At 41.3% G+C, this 27959-nt stretch overlaps 1 protein-coding gene across 2 annotated transcripts; it reads right to left on the bottom strand.

The window, feature by feature from the left end:
* Positions 1 to 1965: 1965 nt before the first annotated feature.
* Positions 1966 to 27494, bottom strand: taf1c (TATA-box binding protein associated factor, RNA polymerase I subunit C). Of its 2 annotated transcripts, none has more exons than XM_078395959.1 (14): positions 27094 to 27494; positions 21583 to 21679; positions 20093 to 20202; positions 18650 to 18745; positions 16769 to 16839; positions 14459 to 14706; positions 12437 to 12571; positions 10981 to 11098; positions 10291 to 10362; positions 8763 to 8898; positions 5699 to 5827; positions 4894 to 5071; positions 3969 to 4106; positions 1966 to 3657 (listed from the first exon to the last, which is right to left on the bottom strand). In XM_078395959.1, exons 1-14 carry the CDS (start codon positions 27229 to 27231, stop codon positions 2357 to 2359), a joined length of 2967 nt encoding a protein of 988 aa, XP_078252085.1. In that variant the 5' UTR covers positions 27232 to 27494; the 3' UTR covers positions 1966 to 2356. The 2 variants fall into 2 exon arrangements, with proteins under 2 accessions (XP_078252085.1, XP_078252094.1); XM_078395968.1 differs by having other exon boundaries at positions 12437 to 12565.
* Positions 27495 to 27959: the final 465 nt, after the last annotated feature.

Genomic DNA, 27959 nt, shown 5'->3' with positions numbered 1-27959 from the left:
GTTTCGGGTTGAGACCCTTCTTCATCCTGTCCGAGATGGATTAATTGGCACAATTGCAGAAATCAAACTTAAACCAAGCTCAGGCAATAGGGTTCAGCTATTCTGCATCTTACTACATCAGTCGAGGAAACATACATTTTCAAAAACTAATCTTCACATTTTCCATTAGGAATCTTGATTTTGCATTCAAATGGCAATGATACAAAACGACTAGCATACAGAGATCCCGAACTGATCCTCGAATACAAGCATGCTGGATTACAGATACTCCTTCAGCATCTCTCACACAATCATGGATTGATACCAAGTACTACCACAAATGGTACATTATCACATGCAAGTGTTTTAGAAATACATTACCTCCTGGCTTATTTTGTTTCATGTTCTTTCCTTTGTTGACTATAACATTCAACAAAATCATTAGAAATAAATTTGTAGAATATCATTGACATTTTTAATCTCAATTCTGTTAAAGTGACAATGAAAGGAAGGAAAAAAATCAACTTTGTAGAAAAGCTAGATTTTGCAGAATGTAATAGTTACATGTCAGGTGAAGTTCTGAACTAAATTCAGCTCAGTTGCTGACCAAATGTGCACTCTACTCAGCAGTGTCATCTTTCACACATTCTTAACGATTCACAATTCAGTTTAAAGTTCCTTTTGGCTTGGAACCATTGGAACTGGCTGAAAGCTAGATTTCTAATGACTCCGAGCCAAATAAATACTTTATTTTATAGAGGTGTATAAAATCATGGGAGGAAATGGGTAGATGTAGAGTCTCTTGCCCAGAGTGGATGAATTGAGGACCAGAAGACGTAGAAACAGAAAATAGGTGCAGGAGTAGGCCATTCGGCCCTTCAAGCCAGCACTGCCATTCAATATGACCATGGCTGATCATCCAAAATCAGTACCCCATTCCTACTTTCTCCCCACATCCCTTGATTCCATTTGGCGTAAGAGTTATATCTAATTCTTGAAAACATCCAGTGAATTGACCTCCACTGCCTTCTGTGGCACTGATTCACAATTCTCTTGGTGAAAAAGCTTTTCCTCATCTCAGTCCTAAATGGCCTACCCCTTGTTCTTAAACTGTGGCCCCCTGGTCTGGACTTCCCCCAAGATCGGCAACATTTTTCCTGCATCGAGCCTACTCAAATTCTCTCACTATGAAGGCCAACATGCCATTTGCTTTCTTCACTGCCTGTTGTACCTGCTTGCTTACTTTCTGTGACTGATGTATAAGGACACCCAGGTCTCGTTGCACCTCCTTTTCCTAATCTGACACTATTCAGATAATAATCTGCCTTCTTCTTGCCACTAAAGTGGATAACCTCACATTTATCCACATTATATTTGCATCTGCCATGCATCTGTCCACTCACCCAACCTATCCAAGTCACCCTGCAGCCTCATAGCATCCTCCTCGCAGCTCACACTGCCACCCAGCTTTGTGTCATCCGCAAACTTGGAGATGTGACATTGGTTTAAAGTGACGGGGAAAAGATTTGATAGAAATCTGAGGGGTAACGTTTTCACACAAAGTGTAGTCGGTGTATGGAACAAGCTGCCAGAGGAGGTAGCTGAGGCTGGGACAATCCCAACGTTTAAGAAACAATTAGACAAGTACATGGATAGGACGGGTTTGGAGGGATATGGACCAAACGAGGGCAGGTGGGAGTAGTGTAGCTGGCACACATTGGCCGGTGTGTGCAAGTTGGGCCAAAGGGCCTGTTTCCATGCTGTATCACTATGACTCTATTACTATAATCATTGGAACATTGAACACTTAAAATGGGCCATGGTGGTGCAATGGATTGTTTTAAGACAATCCAGAAATAGCATTCCAAGCACTGAAGAACACTTCTCTACCTACATATTGTTATGATTAGGAACTATATTTAGCTATACAAAATGCAATCACTGAATGTTCAAAGTATGTTCAAAGTAATAAACTTAAGTTCTGACAGTTGTTTTATTAGGAAAAAAAGATTTTTAATCATGCAATGAAAGAGTTGCCACCTACATACATAATTTACATTTTATAAAATACTCAAGACCATTTTCCAAATCAGTTTGGTTATCTTGGCCCAGAAGGCACATCAATCATACAACTGTTCAGAAAACAAAAAGACCAAACAAAAATAATTTTATCACATCAATGTTTTGTTTGCAAATAAATATTCTGAGTCTAATATTAACAAATTGAAAGATAAACCGGTCATCTGCTAGTAAATTCTTCATATACTTTAGGTTTAAACACAATTATTGTTTTGCAAAATAAATGGTTGATTTACATATTTAGCTCACATACATGGCAGGCAATTCTTTACAAAATGATAATTCAATATTGTCATTTCTAAAACCCCATTCTGGCCCTTTTCTTTTTTGGCTGAGACAATTTAGACTGACTGCGAGGCACTGGTAGGCAGGACATTTCACAAGTGGATGTCTGTTGTGAAGGTTCGCCCAATGACAGCTGTGTTGAGGAAGCTAATGGCAGTGACCAGCTCATTGTGTCTTCTTGAGAACCTTGGGGTGGACAATCTTCAAGTGCAACTAAATAATTTTGAAGAATTTTCTTTCTTTCTTTGGGAATACTGAACAACTGCATTTCTTGTAAAAATGCAGGTGTTGATGTTTGGCTCTGTTCTATGCCAGACACATAGGGTTGAACGTCAAACTCTGACGCACAATCTTTAGTAACTTTCTCAACTGACATTTCTAGAGATTTATTGGATAGGATATTACTTTCTGTTCCAGATAAATAATCACTTTGTTCTGAATCCACCACAGAAGATTTACTCCAACCTGAAAAATCGTTGAAGTCTGACAAACCAGACACTGAGGATGTGAAGCTCCCCGTCAGTCCTCTTCGTTGTCCCGCTCGAGATAACTTTTCCCGCCTTCTTTTTGCTCGCAACGCTCGGATTTTTTTGTCCCGGTTCACATCTAATTTTTCTGCCCACCACTCATTCCACTTACCATCCCATGATGCTGTAAGTCTTTCACTCAACTCATCCGTCCACACTGAAGGATCCACAACATCTGGGAGACTGACAGGATCAAGCATTGGAAAAGTATTATGGCAAAGCACTTCCTTCTTTTCCAGAACTCCTTTCATATGATTCCATATTTCTCTGTAGGTGTCATTTGATTCTTTATCATTACTAAATGCCTTATGCAAGAACAGTCGCTTTGTACTGAGGCCAGAATATTTTTGAAGCGCTTCACAATCATTTTGAACATTTTCTTGCTTTTTTAAGAACGACCTCATCCACTTTCGGCACATGGCAAGAGCAGCACGACTAGGCGTTGAAAGTGTATTGGTACCCTGCTTGGTCAATGGTTGTAATCTTTGATTATCTACTACCCTTGATGGAGACACTTCCTGTCTTTCACTTTCACCCAGTGCCAGATCATGTGCTCCATCTGGCCTTAGTTCTTTGTCATGATTTATTGATTGTACCCCATCACCCAAAGTAGCATCATCTGGTTCATGTTCACTTCCAGCTGTAGTTCTTGTGGCTTGTAATGTCCTTTTCCCTTTAGCTGATAACTTCCGAGGGGCCAGAGTCTGGTAAAATAGGTCTCCGGCCACATTCAGCTGAAACAAAGACAACGTCTTTTTGCCACGAGCATGGTAAAGTGTCGCAAGTCCTGCAGAACAAAATATATATAAACATAAAATTGTGATTATTCTCACAAACAATGTAAATAGCTACAAATTGTTTCAATACCCTAGTACTTTGTTGTTAGAAAGCAAAATGGTTTTATTTACAGTAGTTACTACGATCTTCCATCAGCACAGTGAAACGTTACCCCAATGTTATTTTGATTCATAATCTTTCAGTATTTTAGATATCTTAATACCTAAAATTATAAATTAATATATTATGATTGATAATTGCAACATTTGGTAATTATCCCCGAGATGATTTCAAGTATTAAAAAAAAAAATCAGACCTCACCTGCCCCAGCAGATTGCAATCTCCCAGCAACCACTTCATTTAAGGGGGGGATCCTAACTGGCAAGTGTTGCATTATGTCACAAATACTGGAGAGTTTCTGTGGAGGCCCAAATGACTGGCAAGGCAGCTGTGTCCCACCTAGCAAAATAAAATGTATAGTAAATCACAGTCCAGCAGAACAATATATATATATATATATATATATATGGAGTTTCAAACAGTCTTTGCCAAAGAAAATAAAGCAATTAATTCCATAACTTTCTACACAGCTTTTCCACGTGGGTGGAAGGAAATCACAGTATTTTGTTTCTGAAAGTCTCTACACAAAGATCTGATACATACTTCTGCCTCCAAGAGAAAAAATATAGCTTCCCCATATCTCCAACCCTTGGTCCTTTGCCTTTTTTGCCCAAATGATTCAAATTAATATCTAGACACTTAAATGCTGTTAATAATCCAGCTTTAACTGCTCTCTCAGGCAGTGCATTCCAGGTACTTGTCTCATGGGCCAGAAGATGCCCCTCATACCTCCTCTAAAACTCTTCCCCTTATCCTAAATCTATGTTCTCCCCCACCCGTTTCCTGCAATCTCCCCAATCTATATCTTTCAATTTTATACATCATAATCTTGTCTCCGCTTAACCTCCTCCACTCCACAAAGAACAGATTTACCTTCTCCAGTCTCTCTTAATAACTAAAGTCTATCCCAAACAACAATCCTGGTGAATCTCCTCTGCACCCCCTCCTATATTCGCTCATCTTTCCCTATAGCATGGCGACCAGAACTGCATGCAGTACTGCATCTAAGATTTGACCAATGTTTCATAAAGTTGGAGCATAGTCTAACTACTTCTGTATTCATTGCCGAGACTATAGAAGGCCAGTATTCCATATGCCTTCTTGTGATTGGTTTGAAATTAATCACCTGAATATTGCAGAAGTAACATCTCTTGAGTACGCTGAGTGCCTAAAACAATCTTGTTTGTTCTGTTCGTTAATGCCCCACTGACAACTTGTGCAAACATTGGTGGTGATTCCAACATATGGTTCCATTTCAGAACAGGTACAGTACAGAATCGTTCATCGACAATGTAGGCAGAATACTGCATTTGAAAAAGTATTAGTTAGAATTCAAGCAGCGTGTACCGTCTACAATAAATATCAATTTCAAATTTTGCACAATTAGTAGAAAAAAGTTTAAAAAATAAAACATGACTTGACAAATAGTAGGGTGCAGAACTAAATGGGCAATAACTCTTTGCTTTAATTTTCTACTATTCGTTTTATTTTGTCTTCCACCAGGTTCACTGGCTCATCTTGATGTAAATATCAAAGTACGTTTTTGCAGGCTTTTTACTTGTGAAGTGCAGTACAGAAGAATCTTATCCCATTTCCTCATGACAAATGTTAAAACATTAAAATTAAATCAAATTATATTAATGCTCAATTACTCTTTTATAACAAACATAATAGCAATCAGCGCAAACAAAACTTCAAAAAGCAAATGAAATAAATAGAGGAAGAAATGCTAGCAGGGACGCTTAAAATAATTAAAGACTGAAGACTAAATCCCGTCACTTAAAATCAAGCCGCAATTCATAATCTGCCCTTCAAAAACAATAAGATACACATTTGTCACCAGGTGGCATAATTTATGTTTATGTTTGACATTCTTTATGACAATTAAAGACTCAGATAATTGCAAATATACAAGATTAAAGAACACAGACCTGTGTGGTAATTAGATAATGGTACGGATTTACATCTCGTAGGTGTTTGGGAAAAATCACACGTTCACCTTTTTGGCAGTCAGCGGCAGCCCCCATCTTAAACAAGGTTTGGTTACAGCTGTCACCAGCCTAAATAAAAATAAAAATTTAAAGATGAATGAATTTCCAATCCTAAACTTAATCATTGCCTTCATATTTTCTTACATCGGGCCCATAGTGTCAATACTCAATTATAAGAACAATCCATAAATCCAAGGTATTTATTCACAAAATGCTGGAGTAACTCAGCAGGTCAGGCAGCATCTCAGGAGAGAAGGAATGGGTGACATTTCGGGTCTATTCTCCCTAATAGGACCACCAATTCCCTCTGATACTCTTACCACCACCGATTCCAATGTCAATTGGCCAAGGCAAGTTATCGCAACAGCTAACAGGTCTTTGGGATGTGGGAGGAGACCCATAAGGTGACACAGAAAATATGCAAATTCCAAATCCACAGCAGCTAAGATCAAATCAAACTCAGGTTGCTAGAACAGTGAGGCAGCAGTGCTTCCTGCTCCACCACTATTTCTCCATATGCATTACAAATACAGGTAATTATAGACAATAGGTGCAGGAGTAGGCCATTCGGCCCCTCGAGCCAGCACCGCCATTCAATGTGATCATGGCTGATCATTCTCAATCAGTACCCCGTTCCTGCCTTCTCCCCGTACCCCCTGACTCCGCTATCCTTAAGAGCTCTATCTAGCTCTCTCTTGACTGCATTTAGAGAATTGGCCTCCACTGTCTTCTGAGGCCGAGAATTCCACAGATTTACAATTCTCTGACTGAAAAAGTTTTTCCTCATCTCCGTTCTAAATGGCCTACCCCTTATTCGTAAACTATGGCCCCTGGTTCTGGACTCCCCCAACATTGGGAACACGTTTCCCGCCTCTAACGTGTCCAACCCCTTAATAATCTTATATGTTTCAATAAGATCCCCTCTCATCCTTCTAATTAGACGATGGTTTCATAAAAATGTAGAGCATTAATGTAGAGCATTAAAATATCTTATTCCCAATTTTTTTTTTAAATTGAATGAAAAAAGATGTATGCACATTATTTTATATTAGATCATCAAACGGATTAATTTAAAAATTCTGACCATAAAACTTGTTCTTCATTCACTTCGTAAAGATGCATATTAATAAATTGCACGTGATCTCAATGTTAAAGCAGAAATGTGAAAGGCGGTTGCGTGGGAAGTAACTGGCCCGGATGGAGCCCCTGGCTGCGTCCTCAGGAACCTGCGAGGACCAGCTGGCAGGGGTATTCACAGATATCTTTAACCTCTCACTACTCCATTCAGAGGTTCCCATCTGCTTCAAGAAGACCACATCAATCCGGAGACAAATAAAAGTAAGGCAGTGTGCCTTAATGACTGCAGTCGAGTGGCTATGACATCCACTATCATAGAGTGCTTAGAGAGTCAGGTGATGGCACACATTAACTCCAGCCTTCCAGACAGCCTTGACCCACTGAAGTTTGCCCCCTGTCATAACAGGCCCACAGTAGACACCAGGAAGTGTGGTGGAGCTCATGCCACAAATCAGCATCACTGGTGCCAAAGTGAAAATGGTTGAGCGCTTCAAGTTCCTTGGCGTAAATATTACCAACGATTTGTCGTGGACTAACCACAATGAAGTGTCTGCCAAGAAACCACATCATGCCTCCACTACCTCAGGAACCTAACAAAATTTGAGTTGTCTCTAGTAACTCTTACAAACGTCTACAGAAGCACCATAGAAAGCATACAGCTTGCATCACAGCTTGGTTTGGGAACAGCTCTGTCCGAGACCGCAAGAAATTGCAGAGAAATATGGATGTAGCCCAATCCATCACAGACCAAATTCCCCACCATTGTCTCCATCTACTCTTCACGCTGCTCTGGGAATGCAGCCAACATAACCAAACACCTTTCCCATCATGATAATTTCTTCTCCTAGCTCCCATTGGGAAGAAGGTAGAGAAGCTTTAAAGCATGCACCACTACACTCAAGAACAGCTTCTTCCCCTCTGTTCTCAGGTTCTCGGGCAGCGCAGCGGTAGAGCTGCTGCCTTACAGCGCCAGAGACCCGGGTTTGATCCTGACTACGGGTGCCGACTGTGTGGAGTTTGTACATTCTCCCCGTGACCTGCATGGGTCTTCTCTGGGAGGTCGGGTTTCCTCCCACACTCCAAATTCATACATGTTTGTAGGCTAATTGGCTTGGTAAAGTTGTAAATTTCCCCTAGTGTGTGTAGGATAGTGTTAGTGTGCGGGGATCACTGGTCAGCACAGGCTCGGTGGGTCTGTCTCTGTGCTGTATCGCTAAACTAAATTAAGCTTCTGAAAGCTCAGGTACAGTCTGACTCTCATCTATCTCAATGTAGACATTAGATTTTGTCTCTGGGACTGTTGAACTATGAAGCTGAGAACTTAATTTTGCACTCTGTATCTTTCCCTTAGGTGTATTTGAGTGATGTGATTGTATGCATGTTATATTATCTGATTTAATTGAATAGCATGCAAAACAGAGATTTTCACTGTACCTCAGAACACATGACAATAATAAACCTAAACATCTATTATAACCCTAGGTTTTATTACCATGTGGGTTGGTATCGACAAGAGTGAATGAATTCCCATAAAAGGTGATGAAAAAGCCATTGCAGTTGACACCAATGCCACTTAAATTTTAAAAACATCCTCAGCTGACATAAGTTCATAAATATTTGAGAGGTTTAGTTAATTTTTGTAGTATTCTGCCCCTCTGGTTGCCACTGCTATCATGAAATGCTTCTTATGCAATGACCGAAGTTAAAGCTTGAATTATTTTCAGACAAATGTCCATCACAAAATTACTTGGGCATTAAAAAACATACCAGTATATAATGTCTAAAACTTCATTAAACTATAATTCATGGTGTGAGGATTGAGAGAAAGAATTGGAAAAAGCAACGGCTGATAATCCAAAACATTACAGAATATTCCTTAATCCATCAGTTCTAAAACTGTAATGAAATTAAATGAACTTCTTCTTACCCTCACATCGGTTAGGTCAAGTCCAGTTCTGTCCGCATACATATACACCCGTGGGTGAGCTGTGAAGTCACACCACCTCCATGATAATTGAGCATTGAAGTAGAGGTTCTCAGTTTCTTTTCTTATTTTCCGAAGGCTAAGATCAAAAGGAAAAGGGACCTGTGCATTAAAAAATTAGTCTACGGATCAAATCTTAAGATAAAGTGCAGTGTACCATGAACCTAAATTTTACAACACAAGCAAACGTCTACAAACAAATTGAAATCTTTGCAGACTCATCCGTCTACATGGCCTTTGTACAGGGAATATAAGATTCCTGTTTAGTCATGTGCAGGAAGGAACTGCAGATGCTGGTTTACACCGAAGATAGACACAAAATGCTGGAGTAACTCAGCGGGACGCAGCATCTCCTGATAGAAGGAATGGGTGACGTTTCAGGTCGTGACCCTTCTTCAGAAGATGACCTTACGTCTGAAGAAGAGCCTCGACCCGAAACGTCACCCATTCCTTCTATCCAGGGATGCTGTCTGTCCCGCTGAGTTACTCCAGCATTTTGTGTCTCTCCTGTTTAGTCATGTTCGGCCTTCACAATGACCCAATGAGAAAGAGCAAGGGAAGACATGGTTTCCCCTAATCAACGTCTGAAGATTACACCAAAAGAGTGAGATTACACCTCAATTGCACATAAGGGGTGGAGCAAAACATTGAACATTTCAAAACATGGCCAAATTTTCAAAGACAAAGATGTCAACAGCATATGCCACCGATTTTTAAATAGAAAGCCAAAAATGTACACAAATTATTGCACTTCATTTTTACAGATCAAAATCAACACCATACATATTATTTTGTGCAGCTGATAACTGTAAGATTGGGGATAGAATTTGTAGCTTTGCAGAACTAAGGGACTGTTAAATGATTCTATATAATTCAGAAAAGCCTCCCCATGCTACAATTCATGATCACCAGAAAGGGTCACACCTTAGGCCAGTACTGAAGCTTGAAGGAAAATGGTTTTCTCTATTTTCTCCCTTGAAATTTGAATCTATCTGCAATTTTGACAGAATATGCTCACCAGGACAAAGAGACTGAAACATCTGATGAAAAAACCATTGTAATTGTTTTTAACCAAAATAGGTATGAATAGGATCAAACAGAAGTACTCTGTGGAGGCAACAGTGATTATTGGCAAATAAAATCAAGATGTTAAATGGTTTGTATTGTCAAACAGCAAACCAAATGTGCAATTAAGTCTATAATAATTTCTTCTATGCAATACACCAGTAGCCAACATTTATCCTTTGTGCCTACACATTATTATTTGAAATCTGACCAAAATAAAACAACTCTTGTTTACTGTCAAAATGTATTTTGCAATTGGTAAAGATTTTACATGAATAAATCACTGGATTATATAATTGAAAGAATAAAAAGATTCCACATCTTCAACTCGAAAGAAGAACATATTTTACTCTACATTTACATAATTAACTTAGTCTACAGAAAGTTTAAGTGCATTTGCATTTACCCTTTGTCCAGGATCCAAAGATAGGCAGCTCCACACTCACTGGCAATTACCAGCTCGCCAGGCACATGAGGGCTGATAAAAGGATAAAAGATTATAACTAAAGAAATTTAACAGTACAAACCCCATAATTTCTACGGGAGATTATCAATGGAAAATCTCAAAAGTCAAGGGAAATGTTTTAACATCTTTTTACTTAAGTGGCATGTTTTGTATTGAAGACCCCATGTTCCACTTTACTAATATGTTTTAGATTAATCCCACTCTTTACAGATTTTGATTCTCTTTTTATAAATTAGACTGAGAAAAATTAACAATTAGTACAAAAGTGAACACACTGCATACAAAAGAATATATATCCCTTAATAACCCCATATCGTACAATTGCCAGAAGTGTAACCCATATAACTTAAGGACACTGCCTGACCCGCTGAGTTACATAAGTACTTTTTTTTGCAGTTCTTTATGTCTCCTCACTCAATTATAGTTTGTGCAGATAGACAAAATGAGTTTTAGAAACAAGCACAAATTCTGTGGAAACGCTGCAGTTTCTAACTATATTCCAAAATGGCACAAGTGTGGACCTTTTAATCGGAGCTTTGTTTCTCGATTTAGCAAAATGTATAATATGCAGGTTAAAAGTACTTAGTATTAATATTCCAGTAAATATAGGACTCTGATCATAATCCTTACCTGACATTAATGCATGTGGCCACTTGTTTTGTCTGAACCACTTGTAAGGCAGATGGATTCATTTCATGAGAGAGTCTCCATACCCCACAATGATAATCAGAGCGAACCCCTACAAAAACTGCCGTTTGGAAAAGTTTGGAGGTTTAGTTTAAAAATTAAAACTATAATCCATGTATCAAAAGGGAAGGAATTACAATTAAATAAGTAGAATGCTTAATTATAAACATAGCACCAGATATACTTTGATGTAATAGAGGAGGTCCAAGTCCAAAACTTCTTGAAAGTGACAACAGAAGTAGATAGAATGGTGAAGAAGGCATATGGTGTGCTTGCTTTCATAGGCCGTATCATTGAGTAGAAGTGTCAGGAAGTCATGATGCACCTATATAGGACTTTGCTTAGTTACACTGCATTTGGAGTATCGCGTGCAGTTCTGATCGCCCCATGACTGCAAAGATGTGGAGATTTTGGAGAGGGTTCAAAGGTTTACCAGAATGATGCCTGAATCAGGGGTTATTAGCGACAGGGACAGATTGGACAGACAAATGTTTTCTCTGGAGCACCGGAAGTTGAGGCCGGAGACCTGATAGAAGTATATAAAATTACAACTGGACTAGGTTAGATAGTCAGAATTTATTTCCCAGGATGGAAAAATAAATACTAGAGGGCATAGCTTTAATGTGAGTAGGGCAAAGTTTAAAAGAGACACGTGGGACAATTTTTTTAAAAAACAAGGGTGGTGAGTGCCTGGAACTTGCTGCTGTAGATGGTGGTTGAGACTTTTAGATCAACACATGGATATGCAGGGATTGGAGAGGTATGGATTTTGTCCAGACAGATGAGAGATGGTCTTGGCATCATGTTAGGCACAGATATTGCAGGCTGAAGAGTCTGTTCTTCACATTCTCTTACATTATTTGGTACTATTCAAATTCTCTGCCACTGATGATATTTATAACAAGACTCTACTGTTTGTAAATTGTTATCATAATTACTACATTATACTGTCATGTATAGTGCTTTAGGATACCAGTGTGCTAATATAAATGCAAACATTTGCGGCACGGTGGCGCAGCGGTAGAGTTGTTGCTTTACAGCGAATGCAGCGCCGGAGACTCAGGTTCGATCCTGACTACGGGTGCTGCACTGTAAGGAGTTTGTACGTTCTCCCCGTGACCTGCGTGGGTTTTCTCCGAGATCTTCGGTTTCCTCCCACACTCCAAAGACGTACAGGTTTGTAGGTTAATTGACTGGGTGAATGTAAAAATTGTCCCTAGTGGGTGTAGGATAGTGTTAATGTACGGGGATCGCTGGGCGGCGCGGACTTGGTGGGCCGAAAAGGCCTGTTTCCGCGCTGTATATATATGATATGATATGATATGATTTATTTTTTCCATTTAAAATACAATTTGGAAAATTAATATTGTAAATTTCACCAGTTTACATCTATAATTACCTTCTTCCTCCAAAGCACTGGAGTTGATTTGATGGATTCTACCCTTCAACTTAAATTTCACTGGCTTAAACTTTGCATCAAATTTTGGCATTTTATCTTGCTCACAATGTAGTGCGATTTTGTGGAAATCTGATGCTTAAGTATAAAGGAAATTTAAGAAGACTGATTTTGCCAGTTCTCCACATTTCATACCTCTCTCTCATTGATTCACCAGCAGAATGGTAAACTTAAAAATCTGACTTTATAGCTTTCTGACAAAACTCTCTAGTTACCATGCATCTGTGACTGTGCCTTACTTGTATATTAAATTTATCTTTGGTGGAGACCCAGGTTCAGATACTAAATTCAGTAAGTACTGATACTTAAGATTCTACTATGCAATACCACAAACACCCAATTAACCATTGCTAAAATAGCATGGTGCAATCTTCAAAATAAAAATTGAAAAAAAGTTTTGTTTTAAACAAAAGAGGTGGGGAAATAGCAATTTGGCTCTTGCCCTAACGTCAGTGTTAGGATTAAAACTCGAGTACTTAATGTAGGCTGACCATTTGCTGCTTTAATGCGAAAATGTTGTATTACTTAAATGCCATCTTTTAGTAAGACATTAAAAGGAGAATCAATTGTTATGTTCACTAACACAACAGCCTACCATGGCAAAATGTAAAATGACCAGAGAATTCCCTTTCAATGCATTTTCATTCCTTGACTTCATCTTAATTAACTTACTTGATCTCTTTCTGGACCTGGGTCCCTGATGTGAGAAATCAGTGGCTGTATTTGTCTACAAAAATAGTAAATGCACTTCAAATATCACGTTAAGCACTGTGGGTGGAAGAAGGCACTGTTGCTCTTGCCCCTCTGCTTTTGATTGCTGCAAGTAACTAGATTTCTCCTACAGTCTTATTCAATAATGCCACAAAGCTATTCATTACCATCCTAAAAAGAATCTTACAAAAGTGAGGAACAACATTTGACCTATCAGATCCATGTCAAATCTTTGAAAACTATTCAATTAACTCCATTTGGGATCTCGGGATTATTTCCCTGTATAATCCAGATATAATTTGCCCAATAACCTACTAATTAAACTGTGTGGTGGCGTCATTTCATAATCAATGGAAAGGATAAAGCATAGGGAAAATTTAACTTGTTGCATCCAACCTAGCTCTATATAAATGCACTCAAGCCATTTCCATTCCTCTGCCTTCTACCACAAACATGTTAATTCTTTCTTTTCAGATATATAAAGCACCAAAGTGCTGGAGTAACTCAATGGGTCAGGCAGCATCTCTGGAGAACATGGATAGGTGACGTTTGGGGTTGAGACCCTTCCCAGCCCAATACACATTTCCACGTTCTCCAGCAATGCCGTCTAAACGGCTGATTATTCCAGCACTTTGTCTTTTTTTGCAAACCAGCTTCTACATGTCCTGTTCCTACATTCCTTCTTACCTCACTTCTCTTCTGGCCCTCATGCAAATTATTTGATTCTACATCCCCCGGTTCTTGACCCTTTTGTCACTAAGATAACAAATAAAGCTGTACTATATGGCACTGTACGTTTTTAAACTATAATATTAAACAATGAATGCACAAAGATCTCCCACATTGGTGGGTTATTATATTTGACAAACAATACCATTTCTAATTACCAACGTACAATCTGAACTTTTCCCACCTGGCCAGAGCTCAATTTCACAGCTTCCTTCTCAAGACTACACCTCCATTTTAACATCAAGATGCTAATTTTGAATTTCTATACGATCGCCTCTCATATTTCTGTAAGCCTCCTTCGGTTCTTCTAACATCCAAGGTCATAACACGCTTCTAGTGCTGGTCTCTTGAAATCCTAGATGCCCTTGCCCTTCACACAATGGTCATGAGTTCTGCTGTCAAGTCCCAAAACTCTGGAATTTCAACGCCAAAATGTTTTCTTCTTTCCTCAACTTTAGGATGCTTTTTAAAAACTCTTTTGGACTAAGCATTTAGTTATATGATAACATCTACTGAAAAGGATACTAAGCAAGTTCATGGATGTGCTGCTGGGATAGATCAAACACCCTTCTTCCAAACAGGCTCCTTTGGAAAAAGGGCAATATACCAGAGCCCCTCCAGTGGCAGCATGATCAAATAGAATTTTGTTTCTTTGAATCTTCATTTCTTCATGAATATTTTCTGCCAACAGGTTTGGTGGAATGTCAAAAATAGACTCTCGCAACAACAAATTTAGACGTCTTGCACGTTTACTTGCACTGGAAAGTGGGCATCTATATAAAGACCATACATTAGAATAAATGCTAGAACAGGGGTCTATAAATTTCTTTAGATCTTAATAAAATTGACATACTATATAATAAGCATTGGAGGTTTTTAGCATAACAACACTTGCCAATAAATACTACAGGAAGTTTGTTTCTATTCAACAACTTCACATATTTCACCGCTTTATTCCCTCTTTCCCATCTGGTTTTGGTATTCTGCTATTCACCTCTCCCTCAAAGACTCCCATTATCACTTTCCCTACTTCCAGCACTACCTCCAACTTCGCCCACCCCTGGTTCCATCTGCCTTTTTTCCTCAAGCTGTCCAGACTTTTTTTTCTAAGGTAGAAACAAAATGATGGAGTAACTCAGCGGGTCAGGCAGCATCTCTGGAAAGAGGAAAGGGGTGACGTTTCGGGTCGAGACTGTTCTTCAGACTCCGTTTCGGGTCGAGACCCTACTTCTGCCTACCAACTCTATCCCTCCCTCCCGCTCCCCTATCTGTCTCCATGTGCCAGTTTTCCTTTGCCTCTCCCCATTCCACCAATCATCTCTCGCTTCTGTCTCACTATTTCCCCCTTCTCCCTTTCCTCTGAATATTTGGCATCTTTCCTCTCCACTCTCAGTCCTGATTTGGAGATGACACAAAGCTGGGTGGCAGTGTGAACTGTGAGGAAGATGCTATGAGGTTGCAGGGTGACTTGGACAGGTTGTATGAGTGGGCAGATGCATGGCAGATGCAGTTTAATGTGGATAAGTGTGAGGTTATCCACTTTGGTGGTAAGAATAGGAAGGCAGATTATTATCTGAATGGTGTCAAGTTAGGAAAAGGGGACGTACAACGAGATCTGGGTGTCCTAGTGCATCAGTCACTGAAAGGAAGCATGCAGGTACAGCAGGCAGTGAAGAAAGCCAGTGGAATGTTGGCCTTCATAACGAGAGGAGTTGAGTATAGGAGCAAAGAGGTCCTTCTGCAGTTGTACATGGCCCTAGTGAGACCGCACCTGGAGTACTGTGTGTAGTTTTGGTCTCCAAATTTGAGGACGGATATTCTTGCTATTGAGGGCGTGCAGCGTTGGTTCACTAGGTTAATTCCTGGAATGGTGGGGCTGTCGTATGTTGAAAAACTGGAGCGACTAGGCTTGTATACACTGGAATTTAGGAGGATGAGAGGGGATCTTATTGAAACATATAAGATTATTAAGGGGTTGGACACGTTAGAGGCAGGAAACATGTTCCCAATGTTGGGGGAGTCCAGAACCAGGGGCCACAGTTTAAGAATATGGGGTAGGCCATTTAGAACGGAGATGAGGAAAAACTTTTCAGTCAGAGAGTTGTAAATCTGTGGAATTCTCCGCCTCAGAAGGCAATGGAGGCCAATTCTCTGAATGCTTTCAAGGGAGAGCAAGATAGAGCTCTTAAGGATAGACAATATTCAACAGGTGCAGGAGTAGGCCATTGGGCCCTTCGAGCCAGCACCACCATTCAATGTGATCATGGCTGATCATTCTCAATCAGTACCCTATTCCTGCCTTCTCCCCATACCCCCTGATTCCGCTATCCTTAAGAGCTCTATCTAGCTCTCTAGCATATTATTAATTACTTAAGACAGTAACTCTACTGAATTGTTCACAGCACGTACACCCAAGGAACTTTAATATTTTAAAACGATACCATCGCAATCCAGTGAATCTAATACAAATGTCAGTACTTAAAATGTATATAGCATTGCAAAATAGTGTTCATTTCCTTCAGCTAATGTAAAGTTTTATTTTTAAGTTTTTTATTTAAATAAGTTATCAGTAATATATGAACTAGAGAAATAATTTTGCACAAAAACATATTATTAATGCTAGAAATTGACACAAAGAATATGCTGGAAAGATTCAACAGATCAGGCAGTATCAAGAGAAACAGTCTTTTCAATTCACAAACCATTTCCCTAGATTGACCTGGAACATGAACTCTCCATAGATGTTACCCTGCTGGAGTTTTTTTACTTGAGGAAACTCTATAAAGAGACAATTTAACAATGTGTTCCCTCCTCTAATAAATTGAAGTCACTTACTCTCTCCTTTTTATTCGTTCTGTGAATATCTTCAGATGGTTAACATTTATTGCTGTCTTCCTTGCTTTTCCCTTGAAGAAAGAACACAGTTACAGACGAATGCGCATTTTAGACGATTCCTCTGCACTGATACAGGTGCAACAATGAAACCTCTGAACGCAAAGTTAAATATGGAGTTTCTAACAAATCAAGCCTTCCAAATCCAAAAGTTGTAGGCTCCATTGAATTTAGGGAAACAAACAGGCAACAGCAATTCACAATAAGTAGTAGATTGCTGAGGAGTATAGAAGAACAAAGACGTCTGTGCATGATCACAGATCCCTATAAGTAACAAAACAGGTGGATAAGGAGCTTTATGCAGCACTCAGGTTGCCCTTTTTTATAGGCTGAGAATAGAATAACAGATTAAAGAGGTACTGCAACATTCCAAAGCAAGGAGGAATAGCACCTCATATTCTGCTAGGGTAGCTTACAATCCAATGGTATACAAGTTGAATTTTTCAATTTTAGGTAACCTCTAACCCCGCCCTTTTCTCCACCACCCCCCTTCTTTCCTCCCACCTGCTTCCTCCCCTGGACTCCCACCTATTTCTCCCTTTCACTGCCCCCCAACCCCTCTATTTTCTTCCCCCTGACCACAAACTTTTCAAACCTCTCACACCTACTGTTCATATTTCTGTTTCAACCTTCTACCTGTTTAAAAAAACCCTCTTCTCTGTCAATCTATTACCTGGCATGCATTGTCCTGTTTCTTCTCACCCTCCCCCCTTCCACAATTTGTCTGAAGAAGAGTCTCAACCTGAAACATCACCTATCCATGTTTTTCAGAGATGCTGCCTGACCCGAGTTAATCCAGCACCTTATGTCCTTTATCTACCAAACCACAGATCAAGAGCCAAGATTAAGTGGGGAGCTAAGTGTAGTAATAAAACTATGGCCAAAGCACACTCGACAGTGATGTAAACTTCCAAATGTCAATGTATTTGCAGCGATTCCTAACTTCAACACAATCTGGGGAAAGCAGAATTGGACTGTGGACAGCATCAGGCAACTGGTCAAGCCAGACATCCAAGCTGTTCATATAACTAAAGGTTCCGATGTTTTACAGAATTAAGCTGTTGCAACAGAACAATGATAATTTAATAACAACCCCTGCTGCTTCAAAAGATTATCTAGAAGTCTCACTGCGATGGAGGAAGCTCATGTGTTGAAAATGAAGACAAAATACAAAAAACAATGGGTGAATAGGTGGTCGGACAACAGTTTTTATGTTTCTCATAACCCAGAATGTAGGGAATATTAGCAAAATTCCAACAACCCTTCCCCCCCCCCCCATTATGTCCTGCTCAACATTACTAATAACAGACGTAAATTGTCTTTTGGGTCATTACCTATCTGGGTACCTTAATGTGTAAATACTATTACTATTGCAGTCATATTAACAGAAACAAAAAAATAAATTCCAGACATATACATGTTTCCAGAGTTCGGAAACTAGCATTTTTCCCTTTCTCTTAAACTAACTAATAGTAAAACTGACAACATTTTGCTTGAAGTTTATTCCAAGGCAATTGTTGTGTTATTCTGATTATTTACAACTTAACTATTGCTGCACTTTAATATTTTGTTTCTAGTCCAAGAGGGAGTACCAGCAAATAAACAATAAAATGGTTCAAAATTCTATGCAGAGTAGTTTGTAAGTAAGTGCAAGGCAGATATTTAGGATATAAATTGGTTTCTGGAACAATTCACCCACAGTAAGATTTCTTTCCATTTGTCTTACATTTGTACAAATTTCTAAATGCAACATTTTGCCACATTAAATGTAAAGTGGCCCAGTATCAAGCAGGAATAAGATAGTATGTTAAAAATAATTCTTACCCTGAGGACTGGTTCACCAAAATAGAAGTGCTCTTCTAGAAGTTTGCCCATTGAGCCGAAGGCATCATTATAATGATCAAGGAAGAAGTTAGCCATCTTTAAAGTTAGAAAAGGAATACTAGTAACAGCATTCAAGAAAAATCAAAATAAAACAAACTACTCTAAATGCTGAAGAAGGGTTTTGACCCGAAACATCACCCATTCCTTCTCTCCAGAGATGCTGCCTTCCCGCTGAGTTACTCCAGCATTTTGTGTCTGCTCTGTATGCTGGTGGGGAACCAGCATATAAATTATTTTAAATACCATACAGGATTTCAAAAAGAATAACAGCAAAACCTGCAACATAATTCAGATGTAATTTCTCTATTGACCTAATGATATGCAAGTCATAAAAAACATAGAATAAAGTAAAGCAAGCATACCAGATTAGACAACACGTGAGAGTTCTGAAATATTTTATTATAAACAAAAAATTGGCCAATCATGACTACAAAAGACATTAAATCATTAGCCAAATAATGAAAGTAGCTCATAGAAGGCTCATCTCTTTATTAAAAAGATTTAGCAGAGGTATAAAATCCAGGTTAGCATTATGCATTAGCAATCAGGCAGGTATGAATTTGAGGGAGTGGTACACAGAATATAGCTCTATATTATGAATTTACACTTCATATCACTTTGCTCTTCAGATTGTGATCTACATGCTAACATGACAGAAAAATTGACGTAATTGATACGGACAAATTTTCCGTTAAGGAATGATATGCAAAGCAATAGAGATTGAATTTAATCCTAATAAGTGTGAGAAGCTGCATTTTGAGCATCTCTGAAGGATAAGCATATAAAATGAATGGTTGGACACCAAGGAGTATTCTGGGACAAAGCCCAGTGACAGCACAGGTAGATGGCGACATGCTGGATGCTTGCCCTCATTAGCTGTGGCATACAATATAGGTGTGACTTGGTACAACCTGCAAAACATTGATTAGGCCACAGTCAAAATATTGTGTGCTGTCCTGGTTGCCACACTGTAGTATTTGTGTTTTTGTGCTGGGGAGGGACGAGAAGAGATTCACCAGATTGTTGCTTGGGATGGAATGTTTCAACTATGAGACTACAAAAAGGAGTTTATTCTTCTTGGAACAAAGAAGGCCAGGGGTTGAAGGGGGTCATACATGAGGTCTATAGAAATGTATCCCATGGCACAGATGTCTATAACGAGAGAACTTACGGTAAGGATTAAGAAATTTAGAGGAGGTGATAGCACAGGCACTCTCCCAATATTTAAGCATTTGGACCTTGTATTTGAATCACCATGCACACTAGCATATGGACCGAGTGTTAATAAATAGAATTTGCATAGATAGGTACCTGATGTTTCTAACATGCAGCATGAGACAAGTTTTCATTTAAGCCTAATTTACATCTTTTCTCAAAACAAACCTGCTCTGTGAAATTAAGCGGGCACATTGTCATTGCTTCTCTTTCTCCTCTTGCCGTTATCCTCCCAATGTATGTAAGTTCCTCTAGACTTGCTGGATGGAACTTGCAGCCTTAAGAGGAAAATGAAGCAGTTTAGGAACAATTATACAGGCAAACAAAAGGTTTTCACTGTACCTCAGTATACGTGACAATAATAAACCAAACTAAAACATAACTTCCCTATAAAGTTATTTCTTATAAAATGACTAAATGTTTTTTTGGAAAAAAGATAGGAATCAGATTTAAAACACTTTCTCTTTTGTTTGTGTGTATTTCACAACTAACTTCAATGTTGATTGACCATTGTAGGTCCCAAATATGTTATAACAAGGGCACAGATGAGAAAAAAAATTGACAGATATTCTTGATAATTTAAAAATTTCTTGAAAGTGATGACTCCACATCTGTTCCAAAGGATCCATCTTTTCCCAGTATCATGGCTAACTGATCATCCTTTCTGAGGGTTTATGATGAATAGTGTTCCATCATAATACAGTTTTAAACATAATACATGTTGCAGTAATACCCAATCTTGTCCTCATCCACCATCTCCATGTACAGACACTCCCTGACTTACACAAGGGTTATGTTCCATAAACCCTTATGCAAGTCAGATTTTACACGTCGGAACCACAATAAAACTAGACAGAACCCAAGAACTGCAAATGCTGGAGAATACAAAACATGAAGATGTGCCCCCACCCGAAACATGTTCTCCAGAGATGCTGCCTGACCTGCTGAGTTATTCCAGCACCTTAAAACTAGGTGATGTCGCTGGTCTGCACCAGTGAGCTGCCGCAGTCCAGTTGATGCAGCTGTTGTTGTGGCTCACGTTACAGTCCATTTTGTAGCCCCTGGCCAACAGCACTTTCTTCAAGCTGTCGCCACCGTCAGGACATTCGGTCACCGTGGGGCTCCCTTCCTTCTCACCAGCTGCCGCTTGTGCCTGTTGGCCATCACTTTGTCTGCTCCCCCCCTCAGTCACTTTGTTGACTGCGCTGCTTTAACAGCTAAGACTATTTTTGAAATTTTATCACTTCTACTTTAAAAAATATATAAAGTACTTATTTACACGGGTGGCCATGTTAAAAAAATATAGCTTCCAGAAAGGTTAACACTTCAGATCAATGGTCCTTTTCCTTCAACATCTCATGGAAAGATAATGAACTTAAAACATTGATTTTCATTCTCTTTGCAGATGCTCCTTGACATGCTATGTGATTCCAACCATTTGTTTTTTGAATGCAGAGCTTGCAAATTCAGATTTTTTGGGCTCTGGTTCCCAAAATAACATTTTAAATCCATGATAAGGGCACAGAAAATCTCTGCAGAAAAAGCACAAATAACAGACAAAAAAGCTAAACAAAGCATTTTCTTAATACACGTGATTTATTTTTTAGCCATACGCAATGGTATTCGTACCTTCTTTAATAAAATCAAATTTTCATTACCTGTTTTGGCAGGAAGTAGTGGAATTGAAACAGGTTCCAATGGTTCCCAGTTCTCTCGTTTCAAACAGTTCAGGGCAGCCCATTTCAATTCTGTTTCCTACAACAGCAATGGTGTGCAATTATAAACAAACATTAAAAAGTGATTCAAGAAAATGTGACAATTAAACATTTAAACTTTAGTGCTAATAAAAAAACATATCCTTTAGAGTGGCTTGAAATTCTGATAATACATTTATACCGCACTGGAGCCTATATATAGCATCTTAATTTTGAGAGATGCCTAAACAACTTTATAATAGACATTGGTGAAACCATAACAGAAAACAGTATTCTTCTCTTATTTAAGATAGGATGTCAATGTGTAGGAAATAATTCAGAAAAAGGTTATTAGAACGGGAAGGTCGTTTTATGAGGAAACGTTGTACATGCAAGCTTGCATCTGTTGAAGTTTCTAGGAGTGGAAGGAGATTTCAAATAAGCATACAATATCCCAAGGAGACAACAGGATATTGAGAGGATGTTTCTATGAACACAAGAATATACACTAAGGGATTACTTCAATAGTAAGACTGCTCATTTAAGACAGATAAAGAGTATAGGTGTATGGAACGAGCTGCCAGAGGAAGTAGTTGAGGCAGATGCTATCGTAATGTTTAACAAACTTTTAGACAGATACATGGATAGGATCGGTTTAGAGGGTTATGGGCCAAATCCAGGCAGGTGGGACTAGTGTAGATGGGATGTGTTGGCCGGTGTGGGCAAGTTGGGCCAAAGGGCCTGTTTCCACGCTGTAAGACTCTGACTGAGTGAAATGTATTATCCCAGTCCAGTCTTTGGGACCTCATCCTCAAAGAAAGGTGGAAAGCAGTCTTGGAATATTTTTAAGGTACAGGTGGACAGATTGGGGAAAACGCTACCCGCAGGTGGAAAGGAATTGAGAGTTACAGTTATAATCAGATCAATGATTCAATACTTCAGTGATTTATTCATGATCCTATTAAATGTCAATTGCATTTAAGATGAAAGGGGCAAAGTTTAAAGAAGCGTGAGGCACTTTTTAAAAAAAACATAAGATAGTGGTGGAGGAAGATACAGTAGTAGTGTTTAACATGCTTTAGGTAGGCACATGGCTATGCAGGCAATGGTAGGATATTGATCACGTGGTGGCAGAGGAGATTAGTTTATCTTGGCATTATGTTCGGCATAGATGTTGTGGGCCAAAGGGCCTGTTCCTATGTTGTACTGTTCTATGTTTAATTGGCAGAGAAAGCTTGAGTAACCAAATGGCCAACCCCCTCTCCTAAAGTGTGGACTGAGCATAGTTTGTCAGCATCAATCTAAGAACATCAGCAAAAAATTCCAATAAGAATTCAGACATCTACAATCAAAGAGGGGCAAGGGTGGGGATGGAATTCACCACCAAAGATAATAGTTGAAGCAGGTAGTACAAATGCAGTTACAGGGAGGCTCCTCAAGCAGATGACATAATTTTTTTAATCAAGAAAGTATACCATACACCTTCACCACTCTCTCAACTTGTGTTGTCATTTTCAAAGAGCTATGGAATTGGATCCCAAGATCCCTCTCTACATCAATACTGTTAGGAGTCTTACCATTAACTGTATAGTTTCCCCATTCACACTCCCAAAGTGCAACATCTCACACTTGCTCGGATTGAACCTCATCTACCATTTTTTTCACCCATTCTGGAGCTGATCCATATACTGCAGTATGAAAATAACTGCAGATGCTGGTACAAATCGACGGTATTTATTCACAAAATGCTGGAGTAACTCAGCAGGTCAGGCAGCATCTCAGGAGAGAAGGAATGGGTGACGTTTCGGGTCGAGACCCTTCTTAAGACTGATGTCATGGGGCGGGACAAAGGAAGGATATAGGTGGAGGCAGGAAGATAGAGGGAGAACTGGGAAGGGGGAGGGGAAAAGAGAGGGACATAGGAACTATCTAAAGTTGGAGAAGTCGATGTTCATACCACTGGGCTGCAAGGTGCCCAGGCGAAATATGAGGTGCTGTACTGCAGTACTGTATACTTTGACAGCCTTCTTCACTGTCCAATACTCCACTAAATTTGGCGTTGTCTGAATACTTACTCATCAACCCATCTTAGACCAATTTCCCTCCGGGGATGAATAAAGTTTTATCGTATCGTATTGACGTCCCAGTCTTTATATTGAGTGGTTGCACGGCAGGCGAGGTCACGCCCGCTGTTGCCATGCAACGCCGTCTGGAGGGCACGACGTGTACTGCAGACAAGCACTCACTGGGGCAGGGCCAGGGGTTCCCAACCTTCTTCGTCCCGTTTACCACTGCCAACTTTTCAAAAGTAAGTTCACCCCCACCCTGTTTTGTTCCGTAATTTGAGTTTACACTTCTACCATAATAAAGCAACCGACAAAGGGGAAATTTTAAAATACTGTTTTTAACATTATTATTTTCAGTTCAAATAACACTAGGGCTTTCAGTGCAGCTGGCCCGGCCCGGCTGGTCTTCTCCCATCAGCCCGTCTCCGGCTCCCTCCCGGCGCTCTGAGTGTCCCGACACCTCTCCCTGTTCCTGCGTTCCTTACTCCCCCAGGTTCGGCGCCCCTGCTCCGCGCCTCGCATCCTGCGGCTCTTTGGCCCCTCGCCGCTCCTGCTGGCCCTCTAGCCCTTCTCCCCGCTCGTCATTAAATTCCGTCAGCCGGGGTCTGCTTCCACTTGGCCGGCGCTCAACACCTCGAGGCTGGGGCCGCCGGGCAGAGCCGTGGCCTGGTCCCCCGCCTCGGCGCCCAGCCCAGCTTTCGCTGCCGATCGGCCTCTCCCTGGTCCTCTTCCAGCTTGACACTCTGCTCCTCGCCTTCCACCGACTCCTCCTCCAAGGCCGTCGAGCCTTTCCTCCCTGGGCCCTTCGCCCTCAGGCAGGTCGCCAACCTCCAGCGCTCGCGGCTTCTGCCCCTGCAGACCTCCAGGCACCTCGGCTCAGATTCTTCCCGCTGCTCATCTCCCAGCTCGCTCAACCCCGTTCCATGCTCCTCCTCCTCCTTCTCCCCCCGCTGGCCAGTCGGTGGCCCTCTGCTTCTCGGCCTTGCTCTCCTGCCTCCCTTCCCGGCCGCGTTTCCCCCTTCTCCCGCCGGCTGGCCAGACGTCTTAGACAATAGGTGCAGGAGGAGGCCATTCGGCCCTTCGAGCCAGCACCGCCATTCAATGTGATCATGGCTGATCATTCTCAATCAGTACCCCGTTCCTGCCTTCTCCCCATACCACCTGACTCCGCTATCCTTAAGAGCTCTATCTAGCTCTCTCTTGAATGCATTCAGAGAATTGGCCTCCGCTGCCTTCTGAGGCAGAGAATTCCACAGATTCACAACTCTCTGACTGAAAATGTTTTTCCTCATCTCAGTTCTAATTGGCCTACCCCTTATTCTTAAACTGTGGCCCCTGGTTCTGGACTCCCCCAACATTGGGAACATGTTTCCTGCCTCTAACGTGTCCAACCCCTTAATAATCTTATACGTTTCGATAAGATCTCCTCTCTTCCTTCTAAATTCCAGTGTATACAAGCCTAGTCGCTCCAGTCTTTCAACATAGGACAGTCACGCCATTCCCGGAATTAACCTAGTAAACCTACGCTGCACGCCCTCAATAGCAAGAATATCCTTCCTCAAATTTGGAGATCAAAACTGCACACAGTACTCCAGGTACTAGGGCCCTGTACAACTGCAGAAGACCTCTTTGCTCCTATACTCAACTCCTCTTGTTATGAAGGCGACATTCCATTGGCTTTCTTCACTGCCTGCTGTACCTGCATGCTTCCTTTCAGTGACTGATGCACTAGGACACCCAGATCTCGTTACTAACTTGACACCATTCAGATAATACTCTGCCTTACTATTCTTACCATCAAAGTGGATAACCTCACACTTATCCACATTAAACTGCATCTGCCATGCATCCGCCCACTCACACAACCTGTCCAAGTCACCCTGGAACCTCATAGCATCTTCCTCACAGTTCACACTACCAGCCAGCTTTGTATCATCTGCAAATATGCTAATGGCACTTTTAATCCCTTCATCCAAGTCATTAATGTATATTGTAAATAGCTGCGGTCCCAGCACCGAGCCTTGCGGTACCCCACTAGTCACTGCCTGCCATTCTGAAAGGGACCCATTTATCCCCACTCTTTGCTTTCTGTCTGTCAACCAATTTTCTATCCATGTCAGTACCCTACCTCCAATACCATGTGCTCTAATTTTGCCCACTAATCTCCTATGTGGAATCTTGTCAAAGGCTTTCTGAAAGTCAAGGTACACCACATCCACCGGCTCTCCCCTGTCAATTTTCCTAGTTACAGCCTCAAAGAATTCCAGAAGATTAGTCAAGCATGATTTCCCCTTCGTAAATCCATGCTGACTCGGAACAATCCTGTTACTACTATCCAAATGCTCCGCAATTTCGTCTTTTATAATTGACTCCAGCATCTTCCCCATCACTGATGTCAGACTAACTGGTCTATAATTTCCCGTTTTCTCTCTCCCTCCTTTCTTAAAAAGTGGAACAACATTCGCTACCCTCCAATCCACAGGAACTGATCCTGAATCTATAGAACATCGGAAAATGATCATCAATGCATCCACAATTTCTAGCGCCACCTCCTTAAGTACTCTGGGATGCAGACCATCAGGCCCTGGGGATTTATCAGCCTTCAGTCCCATCAGTCTACCCAACACCATTTCCTGCCTAATGTGGATTTCCTTCAGTTCCTCCGTCACCCTAGGATCTCTGGCCACTAGATCTTCCCTGCTGCTTCTTGCGTCTGCGGGCTTGGCAGCCCTTCTCCCGGTTCCTCTTCCTCCGCCAGATCCTCCAGCTTCTTGCTCATTTTTTACAGCACAAAAATTGGCCTTTTGGCGGCTTTTTAAAGATAAGAATGTACGTGTTGCATGTGTTACTGGTGTAAGCTGCCATGTCCTCCAGATGACTTAAGCGACTCCGTGCGTCACGCACTTTGACCTTACGTGCAATCACCTAATACTGTATAATCACAAACGAAAGAGATCCCAGCAGATTCCTGCAGAACTTTTTTTTCTATAACTTCCCATACTTCCAGTGTCCCCCTCCCTGACTCTTAGTCCGATGAAGGGTCTCAACCCGACACATCACCTATTCTTTTTCTCCAGAGATGCTTCCTCACCTGCTGAGTTACTCCAGTATGTGTCTATCTCCCCTGCAGAACATCATGAATCTCAGATGTTCAGCCAGAATACCACTTCCACCACTACCATCATCTTCTATGAGTAAGACGCTTCAATGCTGTATGCCTTGGCTATGAAGGGTCGACGCTGATTATTGTAAATGTCAGATTAAGTCGACAACCCGAGGCAAGGAATTGCCCCCTCTAGCCCTCAGCCCGGTTTCAGACCTTGCTCCCTCCCCCCTGCTGCAGCTTCCGCCAGGCCTGGCCCGACTCTTTTAACTGTAGTGTAGGAGGGCTGCAATGGAAGACTCTCACCTGCTGCTCCTCGGCCTCCGCAACGAAGGGCTGGACGTGCTCGTACCTGCCGCAGTCGCCGAGCTGCCGGCTCTGCGCGGCGAAGGGGCCCGGGGAGTAGAAGGCGGGGAAGAGCGAGTAGGGGAACGCGCGCTCCATGATGTGGTGGAAGGGAGGGAGGGCGGGCAGATGCCGGTTTACACGGAAGGACACAAAGTGCTGGAGTAACTCAGCGGGACCGGCAGCGTCTCTGGAGGGAGAGAGGGATGAGCGACACCTCGGGTGGAAAACCTTCCCCGCTCTCCATGTGCGCGCGCGGTCGCGGCCACCGCCGTGACGTCACCAGTGGCACGTCATCGCCTGCCGCGAGCACCACAGGCGGATTCCCACCCAATGGCCTTTGCCGTGACACGTGACCTCACGGAGCCGCCCTTTCGGTCAGGGCTGCTTCCCGGGGTTGCCGTGGTGACGCTAACGCACCGACCCTCCTGGCCGCGTGCGCCTTGGTCGCCACCAAGGGTAGAGGTGGCGTCCGTGCGACCCACAACGTCATCGTCTATAGATCCACGTTAACCCTTGCTTTCGCTTGGTTCTCCAAAATATTCCAAATGGAATTTAAACTCGAGGTTTCTCTCTCTCCATCCCTCCCCCTCCTAATTTACCGACCAGTCTGATTGTCCTGATTAAATCTTATCTTTGTATGCTTCATTGTCAACTTCCCCGAGCTAACAATGATCGACATTTTCCTTGATCTTTAGTTTAGATACAGCGCGGAAACAGGCCCTTCGGCCCACCGGGTCCGCGCCGACCAGCGATCCCCGCACATTAACACTATCCTACACCCACTAGGGACAATTTTTACATTTACCAAGCATATCCTCTCATCT

Source organism: Rhinoraja longicauda, chromosome 1 (genome assembly GCF_053455715.1).
Source record: "Rhinoraja longicauda isolate Sanriku21f chromosome 1, sRhiLon1.1, whole genome shotgun sequence".
NCBI lineage: Eukaryota > Metazoa > Chordata > Chondrichthyes > Rajiformes > Arhynchobatidae > Rhinoraja > Rhinoraja longicauda.
This window is presented reverse-complemented; position numbering and strand designations above follow the sequence as displayed.

Excerpts from the sequence above, each read along its gene's own strand:
- taf1c (XM_078395959.1), bottom strand. The coding sequence starts at position 27,231 with ATGGAGCGCGCGTTCCCCTACTCGCTCTTCCCCGCCTTCTACTCCCCG. Across the intron at positions 16,840-18,649 it reads TTGGTGAACCAGTCCTCAGG|GGAAAAGCAAGGAAGACAGC; the intron begins GTAAGAATTATT and ends TCTTTCTTCAAG. Across the intron at positions 8,899-10,290 it reads CTTTGGATCCTGGACAAAGG|CCTTCGGAAAATAAGAAAAG; the intron begins GTAAATGCAAAT and ends TTTTGATCTTAG.